Source organism: Mobula birostris, chromosome 1 (genome assembly GCF_030028105.1).
Source record: "Mobula birostris isolate sMobBir1 chromosome 1, sMobBir1.hap1, whole genome shotgun sequence".
In the NCBI taxonomy this organism is placed as follows: domain Eukaryota; kingdom Metazoa; phylum Chordata; class Chondrichthyes; order Myliobatiformes; family Myliobatidae; genus Mobula; species Mobula birostris.
This window is the reverse complement of record NC_092370.1, coordinates 155,047,830-155,063,871: the sequence shown is the minus strand read 5'-3', so window position 1 is coordinate 155,063,871 and position 16,042 is coordinate 155,047,830. Positions and strand designations below refer to the sequence as shown.

At 39.7% G+C, this 16,042-nt stretch overlaps 1 protein-coding gene across 1 annotated transcript in view; it reads right to left on the bottom strand.

Moving 5' to 3' along the window:
* Positions 1 to 8,921: 8,921 nt before the first annotated feature.
* The window catches only part of LOC140200828 (EH domain-containing protein 4-like), an 81,167-nt gene continuing 74,046 nt past the window's right edge, over positions 8,922 to 16,042 (bottom strand). Inside the window, exon 6 of the mRNA XM_072264456.1 lies at positions 8,922 to 14,280. Within this exon, the coding sequence (XP_072120557.1) occupies positions 13,759 to 14,280 (522 nt within the window). The 3' untranslated portion in view covers positions 8,922 to 13,758. The remainder of the gene's footprint in view (positions 14,281 to 16,042) is intronic.

Here is a 16,042-nt window from a genome sequence, read left to right as displayed (position 1 = left end):
CCACATCCTTCCTGTAGTGAGGTGACCAGAACTGATCACAGTACTCCAAGTGAGGTCTGACCAGGGCCCTATATAGCTGTGACATTACCTCTCGGCTCCGAAACTCAATCCTATGATTGATGAAAGCCAGTGCACCGTATGCTTTCTCAACCACACAGTCAACCTGCACAGCAGCTTTGAGTGTCGTATGGACTCGGACACCAAGATCCCTCTGATCCTCCACACTGCCAAGAGTCTTACAATTAATATTATATTCTGCCATCATATTTGACCTACCAAAATGAACTACTTCACACTTGTCTGGGTTGAACTCCATCTGTCACTCCTCAGCCCAGTTTTGCATCCTATCAATGTCTCAATATAACCTCTGACAGCCCTCCACATTATCCACAACACCCCCAACCTTTGTGGCATCAGCAAATTTACTAACCCATCGCTGCACTTCCTCATCCAGGTCATTTATAAAAATCACAAAGAGCAGGGGTCCCAGAACAGATCCCTGAGGCACACCACTGGTCACCGACCTCCATGCAGAATATGTCCCGCCTACAACTACTCTTTGCCTTCTGTGGGCAAGCCAGTTCTGAATCTACAAAGCAATGTCCCCTTGGATCCCATGCCTTCTTACTTTCTCAATAAGCCTGCATGGAATATCTTGTCAAATGCCTTGCTGAAATCCATATACACTACATCTACTGCTCTACTTTCATCAATGTGTTCAGTCACATTCTCAAAAAATTCAATCAGGCTCATAAGGCATGACCTGCCTTTGACAAAGCCATGCTGACTATTCCTCATCATAATGCCTCTCCAAATATTCATAAATCCTGCTTCTCAGGATCTTCTCCGTCAATTTACCAACTACTGAAGTAAGACTATAATTTCCTGCGCTATCTCTACTCTTTTTCTTGAATAAGGGAACAACATCTGCAACCCTCCAATCATCCAGAAGCTCTTCTGTCACTATTGATAATGCAAAGATCATTGCCAGAGGCTAAGCAATCTCCTCCCTTGCTTCCCACAGTAGCCTGGGGCACATCTCGTTCGGTCCTAGTGACTTATCCAACTTGATGCCTTCCAAAAGCTCCAGCATATCTTTTTTAATGTCTATATGCTCAAGCTTTTCAGTCCGCTGTAAGTCATCCTTACAATCGCCAAGATCCTTTTCCGTAGTGAATACTGAAGCAAAGTATTCATTAAGTACCTTTGCTATCTCCTCCGGTTCCATACGTACTTTCCCACTGTCACACTTGATTGGTCCTATTCTCTCATGTCTTATCCTCTTGCTCTTCACATACTTGTAGAATGCCTTGGGATTTTCCTTAATCCTGCTCGCCAAGGCCTTCTCGTGGCCCCTTCTGGCTCTCCTAATTTCATTCTTAAGCTCCTTCCTGCTAGTCTTTTAATCTTCTAGATCTCTATCATTACCTAGTTATTTGAACCTTTCGTAAGTTTTTCTTTTCTTCTTGACTAGATTTTCAACAGCCTTCGTACACCAAGGTTCTTGTATCCTACCATCCTTTCCCTGTCTTATTGGAACGTACCTATGCAGAACACCACACAAGTATCCCCTGAACATTTGACACATCTCTGCCGTGCATTTCCCTGAGAACATCTGCTCCCAATTTATACTTCCAAGTTCCTGCCTGATAGCTTCATATTTCCCCTTATTCCAATTAAACGTTTTCCAAAGTTGTGTCCCTCTATCCCCCTCCAATGCTATGGTAAAGGAGATAGAATTGTGATCACTATCTCCAAAATGCTCTCCCACTGACAGACCTGACACCTGATCAGGTTCATTTCCTAATATCAGATCAAGTACAGCCTCTTCCTCTTGTAGGCTTATTTACATATTGTGTCAGGAAACCTTCCTGAACACACTTAACAAACTCCACCCCATCTAAACCCTTTGCTCCAGGGAGATACCAATCAATATTGGGAAAATTAAAATCTCCCATCACAACAACCCTGTTATTATTGCACCATTCCAGAATCTATCTCCCTATCTGCTCCTCAATGTTCTTGTTACTATTTGGTGGTCTATAAAAAACTCCCAGCAGAGTTATTGACCCCTTCCTGTCTCTAACTTCCACCCACAGAGATTCAGTCGACAATCTCTCCATAACCTCCTACTTTTCTGCAGCCGTGATACTGTCTCTGATCAACAGTGCCATGCCCCCACCTCTTTTGCCCCCATTCCTGCCCTTTCTGAAACATCTAAACCCTGTCACTCTAAGTAGCCACAACCTCATAGCTCCAAGTTCTAAGCTCATCTGCTTTGTTCATGATACTTTTTCCATTAAAATAGACACATCTCAAACCATCGAGCCGAGCGCGTCCTTTCTCTATCACCTACCTATCCTCCCTCTCACACTGCCTACAGGCTTTCTCTATCTGTGAGCCAACCGCGCCTTCCTCCATTCCTTCAGTTTGGTTCCCACCCCCCAGCAATTATAGTTTGAACTCTCCCCAATACCTTAGCAAACCTCCCCGCCAGGATATTGGCCCCCTTGGACTCAAGTGCAACCCATCCTTATTGTATAGGTCACGCCTGCCCCAAAAGAGGTCCCAATGATCCAGAAATCTGAATCCCTGCCTTCTGCTCCAATCTCTCAGCCACACATTTATCCCACACCTCACTCTATTTCTATATTCACTGTTGCACAGCATAGGCAGTAATCCTGAGATTACTACCCTTGTGGTCCTGCTTCTCAGCTTCTTTCCTAACTCCCTGTAGTCTGTTTTCAGGACCTCTTCCCTTTTTCTACCCATGTCGTTGGTACCAAAATGTACCACAACCTCTGGCTGTTCACCTTCCCACTTCAGGATATCGTGGACAAGATCAGAAACATCCCGGACCCTGGCACCTGGGAGGCAAACTACCATCTGTGTTTCTTTCCTGCATCCACAGAATCGCCTCTGATCCCACAAGTACAGAGTCCCCTATCACTGCTGCCATCTTCTTCCTTTCCCTACCCTTCTGAGCCACAGGGCCAGACTCTGTGCCAGAGGCACGGCCACTGTTGTTTCCCCTGCTTAGACTGTCTTCCCCCAACAGTACTCAAACAGGAGTACTTATTGTTAAGGGGAACAACCACAGGGGTGTTACCCACTTATCTGTCTCCCAAGGCGCCTATGAGACTAGCTGCCTATAACTCCTATCTATCACCTCCCTCACTTTCCCTGACCAGATGAAGATCATTGAGCTGCATCTCCAGTTCCCTAACGCGTTCCCTAAGGAGCTGTAGCGTCATCTGCGCAGATGTGGCTGTCCAGGAGGCTGGGAGTCTCCCAGACATCCCACATCCAACACTCAGTACAGAACACCAGCCTCGCAGACAACTTCCTATTCCTATTCTTCACAAGTAACTTACCACACCTTGACCTGTTACCACCAAAGCCCTGTTGAGTCAAAGCCCTCCTACTCTGACTCCCTCAACTCTGGCGCCCACCCTATAATTCTTTTTAAATTTTCCCCATCGGTCTAATTTGCTGACATCCACACACCTGCACAGTCGTGCCTCGATCAAACCGTTGAAGAAAAAATGCTCTCCTTTTAAATTCTTCCCACCAGTCTAACTTACCTGCTCAGTTGTGTCTCATAAAATGTACAGCAACGTCTTACTCAGTGTCAGCAAGACCAAGGAGCTAATTATTGACTTCAGGAGGAGGAAACCGGAGGTCCAGGAGCCAGTCCTCATCGGGGGAGGGGGATCAGAGGTGGAGAGGGTCAGCAACTTTAATTCCTTAATTTTATCATTTCAGAGGACCTGCCCTGGGCCCAGCATGTAAAAGCAATTACCATAAGGCCATAAGACATAGGAGCAGAACTAGGCCATTTGGCCCATCGAGTCTGCTCTGCCATTCAACCATGGCTGATCTTTTTTTGCCCTCCTTTACCCCATTTCCTGGCCTTCTCCCCATAACGTTTGATGCCATATCCAATCAAGAATCTATCAATCTCTGCTTTAAATAAACCCAATGAGCTGGCCTCAAAAGCTGCCTGTGGTAACAAATTCTACAAATTCACCACCATCTGGCTAAAGAAATTTCTCTGCATCTCTTTTAAATGGATGCCCTTCTATCCTATCCTGAGTCCTAGACTCCCCCACCATGGGAAACATCCTTTCCACATCTACTCTGTCTGGGATTTTTAACATTCAAAACGTTTCTATGAGATCCTCCTTCATCCTTCTAAATTCCAGCCAGTACAGACCTAGAGCCATCAAACATTCCTCGTATGATAACCCTTTCATTCCCAAAATCATCTTTGTGAACCGTCTCTGGACCCTCTCCAATGCCTGCACATCTTTTCTTAGATGAGGAGCCCAAAACTGTTCACAATACCCAAGGTGGAACCTCACCAGTGCCCTATAAAGCCTCAGCATCACATCCCTGCTCTTGTATTCAAGAACTCTTGGAATGAATGCTAACATTACATTTCCCTTCCTCACCATTGATTCAACCTGCAAGTTAGCCTTTAGGGTGTTCTGCACAAGAACTCCAAGTCCCTTTGTACGTTAGGTTTTTGGATTTTCTCCCTGATTAGAACATAGTCTGCACATTTATTTCTACTACCAACGTGCATGCCCATGCATTTTCCAACAATGAATTCCATTTGCCACTTTCTTGCCCATTCTCCTAAATCTGTCTAAATCCTTCTGCAGCCTACCTGTTTCCTCAACACTACCTGCCCCTCCAACAATCTTTGTATCATCTGCAAACTTGGCAACAAAGCCATCTATGCCATCATCTATTCTAAATCATTGATGTATCATCAAAATAACCGGTCTCAACACCACTAGTCACTGGCAGCCAACCAGAAAATGATCCTTTTATTCCCACTCGCTACCTCCTACCAATCAGCCAATTCTGTAACCATGCCAGAAACTTTCCTGTAATACCATGGGCTCTTAACTTGGTAAGCAGCCTCATGTGTGGCACCTTGTCAAAGGTCTTCTGAAAGTCCAAATATACAACATCCACTGCATCCCCTTTATCTAACCTACTTGTAATCTCGAATTCAAACAGGTTTATCAGGCAAGATTTTCCTTTAGAGAAGCCATGCTGACTGCCCTATCTTGCCCTGTGTCACCTAGTACTCCATAATCTCATCCTCAGCAGTTGACTCCCACATCCTCCGAACCACAGAGATCAGCTAATTGGTCTATCATTTCTTTACTGCTGTCTTCCTCCTTTCTTAAAGAGAGGAGTGACCTTTGCAGTTTTCCAGTCCTCTGGCACTATGCCAGAGCCCAATGATTTTTGGAAGATCATTGCTAATACCTTCACAATCCCTAACACTACCTCTTACAGAACCCTAGGGTGCAGTTCATCTGTTCAGGGTGACTTACGTACCCTTAGGTCTTTCAGCTTTTTGAGCAGCTTCTCCCTTGTAATAGTAACTGCACTCACTTCTCTTCCTTCACACACTACAACATCTGGCACATAGCTAGCGTCTTCCACAATGAAGACTGATGCAAAATACTTTAGTAGATCTGCCATCTCTTTGTCCCCCATTATTATTTCTCTGGCCTCATTTTCTAGTGGTCCTACATCCACTCTCATCTATCTTTTATTTTTTATATACTTGAAAAAGCTTTTGCTATCCACTTTGATATTGTTTGCTAGCTTGCTTTCATATTTCATCTTTTCCCTTCCAATGATTCTTTTAGTTGCAAAGAAAGCACAGCAGCACCTCTCCTTCCTTTAAAGTTTATGAAGATTCAGCATGCCATCTAAAACTTCGACCACTTTCCATAGATGTGTTGTGGAGACTAGATTAACTGGCTGCATCACAACCTGGCATGAAAAAACCAATGCCCTTGAATGGAAAATCCTACAAAAGGTAGTGGATAATGGCCAGTCTATCACAGATAAAGCCCCCCCCTCCACCCCCACCACTGTGCACATCTGCACAAAGTGTTGTCACAGGAAAGCAGCATCCATCATCGCTGTCCAGGTCATACTCTCTCCACACTGTTGTCATTAGGAAGGTGGTACAGGAGTCTCAGGACTCACACCATTAGGTTCAGGAAGTTATTCACCTCAACCATCAGGCTCTTGAACCAAAGAGGATAACTTCACTCAACTTCATGTTGTTGCATGAACAAAATCACCAGAGAGAAGTACAGTACTGGTAAGTATGAAGCAGTCTCTTTATTCAACAAAATATCACAAATAAGCTGACAGCCTTTGGAGAAGAGAGAAGAGAGAAGGAGAGGGGGAGAGAGATGGGGAGGGGAGATGGAGACAGACGGGGCAGAGAGAGTGGGAGAGGGAGGGAATGGGAAAGAGGGAGGGGGAGAGGGGGCGAGAGGGAGGGAGGAGGCGAGGGAGGGGGGAGGGAATGGAGATATACACACATTTTATACGCTGAAGATCAAAGGAGAATTCAAGCCAAGGTCAAAGGACAATTCCATATTTACAGTGCTACCTTTCAACTACATGTAACAGTTTCAAATGCTTGGATCTTCCCACCACCATACCTTCCTGATAAGATGTTTTCCTTCATGTGAAGGAAGCTGAGGATGTACTTAACAGAGGTGTGAAATTTATGAGGGCCACAGCAAGGGTAGATAGCCATAGCAGAAGTATGTTAAACCAGAGACATGGGCTTAGGATAAGGAGCACAAGGTTTTACAGGGAATTGGAGAAGAAATTTTCCCACCCCTAAAGATGGTCAGAATCTTGAAAATACTGACTTAGTTGGTGATGGATACAGATACCCTAACATTTAAAGAGTATTGATGTGTACTTGAATTGCAAACACATGGACCAGGTGCTGGTAAGTGTGATTAGTATGTGGTCACCATGGATTTGGTCATCTGAATGGTCTTTTTTTCTTGCTACACCACACTATGATTCTATGATGTCTGGAGCCAAGTAGACCTACTGAAAACCAAATTTGACACTGGTAAGCCCAATAATATGGAACAAGTACCACTCTTAGCACTGTCAACACCAACCACATGAAGTGAGTGTCAGAATCTGGGGCTCACTCTCAAATTTAATTATTCTGATCAATAACCTAAATTACCATGATCAAGAGCAAATCTGTTCTCTCCCCAAACATATGACTATTGACTTTGAATAATAAGGTCATGGTGATTTGTAGATTCCCCTATTTACACAAATGAGCAGAATCCCTGCATGTTTCTCCAAAAGCATTCAAGACTATAAGGGAGGAGAAGATGAAATGTGAGGGTAAACTGCCAATAAACTGAAGGACACCCCAGAGTTTTGTAAGTAGCTGAAGAAATTATGGAGGCATGTGGCCTTTCAAGAACTGCTGGAATCAGATAGGCAATTTTCCAGTCCTCTAGGGCCCTTGCTGATTCCAGTTTAAAAAGAGGGAGGCAAAGGACAGGAAATTACAGGGCAGTTAGCCTGATCTCAGAAGTTGATAAGATTTTAGAGTCCTTTATTAAGCATGAAATCTTGGAGCACTTGGAAGAGTACATGATAAAATAGGGCAAAGTTAGCTGTTTTGTTAAGGGAAAATTTGCTTGACAAATCTGATGGCATACTTTGAGGAAATAAGCAGGTTAGATAAAGGAGAATCATTTTCAAAAGGTTTTTGACAATGTTGGTAAACAAGAGCCTATGTTATTAGAGGCCAGGTACTAGCATGAATAGAAAGCAGGAAGCAGAGAGTGGGGGTAAAGAGGTCCTTTTCATGATAGTCATTGGCAACTAATGGAGTTTTGCAGAACCAAAAAGTTTCACTTTATGTATTAATGATCTGGACGAAGGAACTGATGGTATTGTGGCCATGTTTGCAAACAATATACACATAGGTGGAAGTACAGTAAGTCTTGAGGAGACAGAGGGCCTGCAGTAGTACTTGGACAGATTAGCTGAGTGGTCAAAGAAGTGGTAGCTTTGACCAGGTGGGGTTATGCACTAGGAAGAATAAAGGTGTAAATTATTTTCTAAATGAGAATAGTATTCAGAAATTGGAGGTGCAATGAGACTTGGGAGTACTAGTAAGAATGATCTTGGTAAAGGAAGACATAACATATGAGGAGCACTTCATAAATCTGGGCCTTTACTTAACAGAGTTCAGAAGGACAGGGGCGGTGGGATTCTCATTAGAACCTGCCAAATACTGAAAGGCCTGGATAGAGTGGACTTAGAAAGCACGTTTCTACTAGAAGGAATTTCTTTAGCCATATGCTGGTGAATCTGTGGATTTTTTTTGCCACAGGGGACAGTTAAAGCCAAGTCATTAGGTGTATTTAAGGCAGAGGGTGAAATGTTCTTGATTGGTAAGGAGGCTAGGGGTTACAGGCAGAAGAAAGGAAAATTGGAGTTGAAAAATAAATCAGCTACAATTGAATGACAGCGCAAACTCCATAGGATGAATGGCTTAAATTTGCTCCTTTCTCATACCTTATGACCTTAAGATACTGATGACTGTGATGTGACAGATGATCCAGTTACAACCCCAAATGAAATGAAGAACTGGGTGTGTACAAATGAACAGTCAATTGCAACAGGGACAGAGTGTAAAACTCTTCTGCACAGTACAAGCTCCCTGGTCACATCATGAAATGAACATAGGAGGCATACAAGAAGACATAATAAAGACAAAAAAGTCCATTATGAGCAACTAAAATTTTATTTATAGAGAATCTTTTAATGCAATTTCACACTGAAGATATAAATGTAACAATTAAAATTATAAAATCTCTCATCTTCATTAGATATGATTAAAAAAATAGATGTGCTAAACTCAGGATTAGAATTTATAGATTACAGTGTCTACAGCAGAAATAGATTTTAAAATATACAGAATCATCAATCTTATGCGCAACCTAATATTCAGTTTTATTCCCAGAAAATCCATTTCTTTTTTACTTTAAGGATGGCAAGTAAAATGATTACATCATAATAATCTTGGGGAATACTTTGAAGTGTGTTCTCACTTCAATGTGCCAGACTTGAGCTTACTTCATAAATGAACGGTGCAATATGGAAGGTGTTAACCAATAATATCCACAGAACAGTGGCTTCAGGGTTGAGGAACAGTATAAGCAGGTAATCAAAATCACCCATATGCATCAAAATCAAACTGCCTCTGTGGTACAATGAAAAATTATATTCACCCTTCAAATCAAGTTGATGACATTTTGATTTTCCATGTGTGAGATACTTACTCTTTGCACCTACTCAATCTATTTTTGAGTTTTGCTTCCCAACTGCCTGCTGCAAGAAGATCTTTCTCTGAAGATTGGAAGATTTGACATATTCACTATGAGAGGAACAGCATCATTTACTTCAAACCCTCAGCAACAATAATGCTTTAGCAACATTTATGCTAACACAACTTTTCACTTGGGCAACTTATTTAGATTAATGACCATAAGATAAAGAATGCCCATCAGAAGCAATCTAGTGTTCATTGCATCATTCATGTGTTGCTGTAGGAAAGTATGCAGCTGTAGGAGTGAGACAGACTCTACTAAGCTTGCAGTCAGTGGGAGATGGAATTTGGCAGCAGTGAAGTGCATTTAATTGCTGGATTTGTATTTTTGAATATATCATAAAATGTGATTAAAACATGGGAAGTAAATATAAACTCTTTTCAGTTATAATAACCGTACAGATTGGTACAACATATTTCAGCATTTATAAAACTAAAATGCTGTGATTTGTGGGCAAATGTTTAACTTCAACATAAAGCACTGTAGTAAAGATAATAGAACTATTCGCATTTTATCCAAGTGCAAACTTATCCGAAGAACGCATCACTATAAATAGAAAACTTAGTTTTAGGGCACACCTAGACCACTGGATTACTCTGGTGAACTACACTATCTCAAGCAGAAAGGCAAGCTGTTATTCCTTCTAAATAAAATATAGTGGCCTGAAAATCTTCTGATAAAAAGCAGGCTCAGGCAACTGACATGACACTAAAAAGACATTTTCTGAGGTAGAAGATGTAGAGGATTCTTAAGATTTTGATAAAACTGAAAACAAAAGTAATTAAAATCTAAACAGATGTTCTAGGATGTTGTGAAATCACCAATCATGTAAATCTTCAAGAATTCTCTGAGTTTGCAGGCAATATTAATGACGGACTACCTTCCATGATATGACACCTAAATTACTATAAATCTGAGAGTAAGGGGCATTGTCAGGAACATCACCTTGTGCAGGCAATAAAAATACAGAAGCAGCAAATGTTATTAATTAAAACATAGTTTTCAAAGCAGCTTCGATGTGTGTATACTGTTCATTACAGCCCTCCTATTATAATTTCATTTACTTCCTAAAATGCAATTTATTTACTACGATAATAAAGGCCTAAAACTTAACTCATTATCAGTAGTATATTTATTTTGTATTGATATCTGACTCAAAATTACAAATTAATATCAGAGTCACTGAAGTCATCATAACTACAGTAAATTTCCCTCCGAAATGTTCTAGTGAAGTACTCTGAAGTTGCAGCACTACACTGACAGAGGAGGCTTTGTTTTATAGCAGTGACAGCAAGGACAGTAGAACTTGGAAATTCAAAGAAACACCCACCCCAGGCTCATTCTTCATTTGAAAGCTCACAATAAACATTCTTTACAGCCTCCACACCACCAACATCCACATTGCAGAAGGCACTATTTCATGTTATTATACTGAGAAAAACTATGAAACATCCTGTATAATTAAAGAAAACCACAATATTAAAGATGCTGGCTAATTGTAAAACAGATCTATTCCATTAATATAGAATATTTTCCAGTTAAATTTGTATTCTCCTGAAAAACAAAGTTTATTTAAAAACCTTATTCATTTCTTCATTTTGGATAGTGGAGAAAAAGAATAGTTTGAACAATGTCAGCATTTTTTCCCCCCAGGAACTGACTAGATTCTATTTCAATTATCTTCTGACACACGGGAACCATATTGAAAACCCAATGCAAATCCCTGTTATTTCTCAGAATTTGTTTATAAATGCAGATTGAACTTTTTGGATTCATGGCTGCTGTTCTTCTAACTGGAAATGCACGAGTCAAGTTCTCTTCAGTAATGTTTCTGGAGGTAACATTTCATTAACAGGCCTGCAGGTGGCAGTCAACAGTTGACTCAGTTTGTTCTTTGCCTCACAGTTATTGTCATGTCCTCAGTTATTAATGGTTTAGCATTTCCTCATTTCAGTAAAGGTTTAGAATTTCAGCTCCAAACTAGTACAGCTTGCTGTTTTGAACAGATGTTTAAAATAATTGGCAACCATGGAAGAGAAATACACAAATTTTATAACAACTGAATTATTCTGAACAGCTGGGATAGTTCACAGAGCAATTACAATTTTCGTGAACAGCAATGCTAGGTGAGACAGTTGCAATGTAGAGTGAAATTCTAGTCAAAAATCCAAAACAAAATGACAACTTTTACAACATTTAGACAGACAAATGTCAAGAAATATTTATAATTTATACCATTTATAATTTAGACACTCCTAGTGAAGAAAACAGGCAGATTGCAGCTTTACCACAAATTACCAATATGCCTAGAAACATATCCAGGAAAAAGTTTGGGAGCCATATTTATTTGCGAGAGCATAGATACTTTACTTTTCATTAGCTGTGTGAGATAATTTACAACAGCTCACACTTCCTTTCTAGTTATAATCTGACTTCCCCCCATTCATTACTATAAGGATGCTTGGATAGAAAGGTGTATGAATTCTTAAAATTTCTAAGGAAGTTCCAATGAACACCTTCTAAATCCTTACTGACAATTTAGTGGTAGAGCCAGCAGTTTCCATGTTCAATATTTTATATATTCTCCTGACAATTCAATACATCTAAGAAAATAGAAATATGCTTAAATCAACTATATCTCATAAATTGAAACAAAACTTCTATGAAAACTTGCAGTCACATTATCTGCACTCAATAGAACTAACCTAAGTCATGATTTTCCCTGTACTGGACTGAAGCTGGCTGAGTTTAGAAATTGAACTCTTCCTAAAATTTCAGGATTTGACGAGGCTTGCAAAAGTATATTAACCAAAATGGTTTCATCAGCTCTCAAATTACAGTTTTCAGCAGTTCACCCTGTTAAGAAATTACAGATGATCAAGAAACAAATTTACATTTTGCTGATTTAGCACATTATTCAAATGTGCAGCAAAATAATGTAATAAAGAAATGTTAGTAGCACAAGCATGCATATATTCTGCACTCAGTTGATACATTGATTTTGGTATGTTTCAAAACACAATGTAGTTTAATAATATTTGCTATTTTCCTTACCCTCTATAAGCACTGACCATAGAGCTAATAAAGATTTAGTGCAGGCTAGTTTGGATTTTTAAGACCGTCGTTCCAAACATGAAAAAAGAAAGCATGTGTAATTGCATAGATCAAGCTACTTTGCAGCTACTTATACATTGTGTGTTACAATGTATAATGTGCATTACTTTTTCATATCCACACTGTCAAGTTCAACTTAGAAGTGTAATTTATTTTTCATGATACCCTTTTCTTGAACTAGTTTGAGAGTTCCATGTTAATCATGCTATAAATGCAATCTTCTGCCATTATTTTGAATATAGATACACCTCAAAATTTACCATTCCTGCCAAGAGCATGCATGTCCCTATTGGGACATCACCTTTTACATCAGATCAGATTATTTTCAGTCCCCAAAACCATTGTGAAGTGCAATGACATTAAAAATGAGGAACAGCATCTGCTTTCAGCAGATCAGTCATTTGTGATGAGGCATTGGAGCACATCTTTTTGACATGTATAGCCTACGTTGTCAAATATAGCTGTATTTTTTTTTCAAAGTTTTCAGTAGAACGTAAATACTTCATTCTCCATCACATGATTCATACTGTTATTGCACTGGTACAGATTCTGGGATTTGACCCTTTGCCTCCTTGTAAATATGTTGCTACTCAGTGTCATGGCCAGAGCAGCACACGAAACTTCCTCTTTCACAGTTATTGCCTTTTTTCCAATTAGTAAAAATATTTGAAGGCAAGAACCAATTTCTAAATTTTGCCCACTGCAATCTTTCCCCCAGGAAGTTTTAAATGATTTGGTAAAAGTAGCCTACATATAAACTCTACTTTGACAACACTAATAGAATGGATTAACCAGTTAATGCATACGTCAAATCCAAACAGTACATGCCAAAGAGCTATCTTGAGTTTCCAATTTACAGTGCAAGGCTCTTTTAAGATGTTTTACTTATATACAGTTAGCAGTCATAAAATTATTTGAAGTAGAAGATGAAGCCTGTAACAAACCCTGGCCCAATGGGGTACTGCATATTGGCAGCCCTCTCAGGAGCATGAAGTTTCCTGTCTTGAAAGCACTAAAAACACATCAAACTTGTCAGATTTCCCAGCAATCCAGATAACAGGGAGATGACAAGTGCTGAAATATTAAATAGACTTAGATAATTAAAAAAAAGAAATATCTCTGCACAACTGAAATCAGTCAGGAGATTGTAGAAACAAATTATAGAAAACATTGAATTAATTTAACACAATGTGCACTCTGGGGGCATGTAAGTTTTAGAAACTGCAATGAGGAACACCAGTATTTTTACCACTGTTAAAAGCACACAATTTAACATAAAAGTTTAAATGCCTAGCTTAGCTTTAGAACATATAGTACTTTGGCTTTTATTTTAAAGCAGAACCTGCACATCTTTCCATCATACCCTTGAATTTAAAAATCAGCTCTTTCTCCCATCCCATCACCAATTAGACTCCATCCTAACTGCTAAATAAACTCAATTCTTTCTTTGGGATGGAGGTATGAGGTGCTCTGGTAATTCACCAGGCAAGTCATAACCTTCAAGTTTAATGCTAATCAGGTGACAGGCCAGAGCAAATTCCTCATCATCCAGCATTCCATCATGATCGTAGTCAGCTAATTTCCAGATCTTCCCCAAGACAGTGTTTGGCAATTTAGACTTGACCATTTCTTTCTTTGCATTGTTCCCATTGATTTTGCCATTAATTGGAGAAAGTGTGTAGAAAATTTCATCATATTTTGACTTCTCCCTTGCCACAATCCACTCACTCTCATCTATTCCTGCTTCAGCTCCTTCACCATAGCCTTCATTAAAGGGTCCATTAACATTGCCATCAAACGCACCACCTGTCACTTCCTGTGCTGGCTGGCTTGCTTCTTCACGCCGGATCAAGTTCATCAGTTGGGCAATGTGATTGGCTAACATTTCATCTACTGCCTCCAGCAGTTTGGGTTTTAGACTATGAAATTTGCTGAAGTCATATAACTGCAACATTTCCTGTCAACACAAACAAAATACAAGTTATATAGAAGTAAAAATTCAACAGATCTGAAAGCCATCCTTTCATCCTCCGATCAAACCAAAAACTAAAAGGCAGAATTTGACTCCAAAGTTATTGAGCATTTTCTACTGGATTCTTCTGACAATCTTGCATAAGAAAGTTTGTTCTAACTGGTGCTAGCACAGCTAACTTGCTCTTAAATCCACCCAAGTGCCAGACAAGGAAAAGATGCTATCAGTGATGTAGTTAGATGAAAAGGACTGTAAGAAATACACCATTACTCATGAACTGCAGTGCTCAGGGACAACGTATTTCTGCATCGGAACTCTTTGCACCCTTATGTATTCCATCCACATCTCCAGCTACATTCACTGGTGGCCAAATAATGGCAGAGACAGAAAGCAAAAATGCTGGAATGACCAAGCAGCAAAAGTAGGGAAAGGAGCAGAGCTGGAAGTTTATGGTCAAGGATCCTTCCACAGAACTGAAAAAGTGAGAAAATAAGTCTGTTAAGCTGCGGAGAGGGAAAAGGGTAGGGAGTAAAAGGAAATTTCTATAATAGAGTGCAGACCAAAGTAGTCAAAGCAATAATCACCTACTAGACACAGAAGAAAGAAACAAGTTGAAACAAAGGCATCTATGGAGAGATATACAATGAGAGAGGTTTGTTGGGGTGAAACACTAATAGGATAGAACTTCTCAGACTTTCCATTTTCCAAATAATATAAGTTTTATTTATTTTCCCATAAAGTAGGATTTAATTTCAAGAATATTCATCCAATTTTGTTAATGGCCATCCTAATTTATTTTCCAGATCAGAAAGTCTACAGCATTACTGAACCATAACAATCAATGACTGCTTTTAACATGAAACATTCAGCTAACAATCTATGACATTGTGCAAAGGAACTTAAACAGCCAAGAAAATGCGTCATTATTTGACCTTTTAATCACTGACAAAACACTGCCATTATATTCTCCTATTCTTTGCTACAATGTGTTTACACTAGAGACTGCAGCATGAATTATTTCCAAACTTTTCAAACAATTACAATGCAGTGCACAGACTTTAAATTCCAAACAGCATGCTGCAGCTTCTTTGTTCTCCTAACTTTATTACAACACATGAGCTGCGAACTACAGTACAATATTGAAGAGAAAAAATTGTTCCGCTTTTGGGAATATGCATTCCTGTACAAGTAGGAATGAAGTGCATTATGCTACACAATGCTTTCACTCAAGACAGTAAAATTAATTCCCAGTCTAATGACCCTGGATAAAAGCAGGAGGTTGAAATGTTCAACTCTGTGGAATTGTGTCTATTACTAGACAACTTCCACAATGAAGGAAGCAGCTACAAGATAACAGCTTGAAGTGTCAACATCGTCAGTACGTGATGACCATCACTTCAAAAAGGAAAAAACTGCCACGATTTAAACCCTAGGTGACAGCATGTACTTTCCATGTGTAGAGTTTTGTTAAATGTAAAGATTGCTGGATGTAAATGGCTTTTGTCTCCACTGGTTATGTTGCCAAGATTTGGTAACATTTCCACATTTTGAAGTTTCATTCACTATCTATAAAGGGATTGATTCTCCTTGCTATATGCAAAGCAGATCATTGTAAGCTTAATTAACATTCCACAGACCTGTCAGATCAAAGAGACCAAAAATAAAAACCCCACTGATATGGACTAGGTACATCAAGCCACTTTCTTGCCTTAATTGCCCACAAATATCTGTATTTAATAATTGCTAG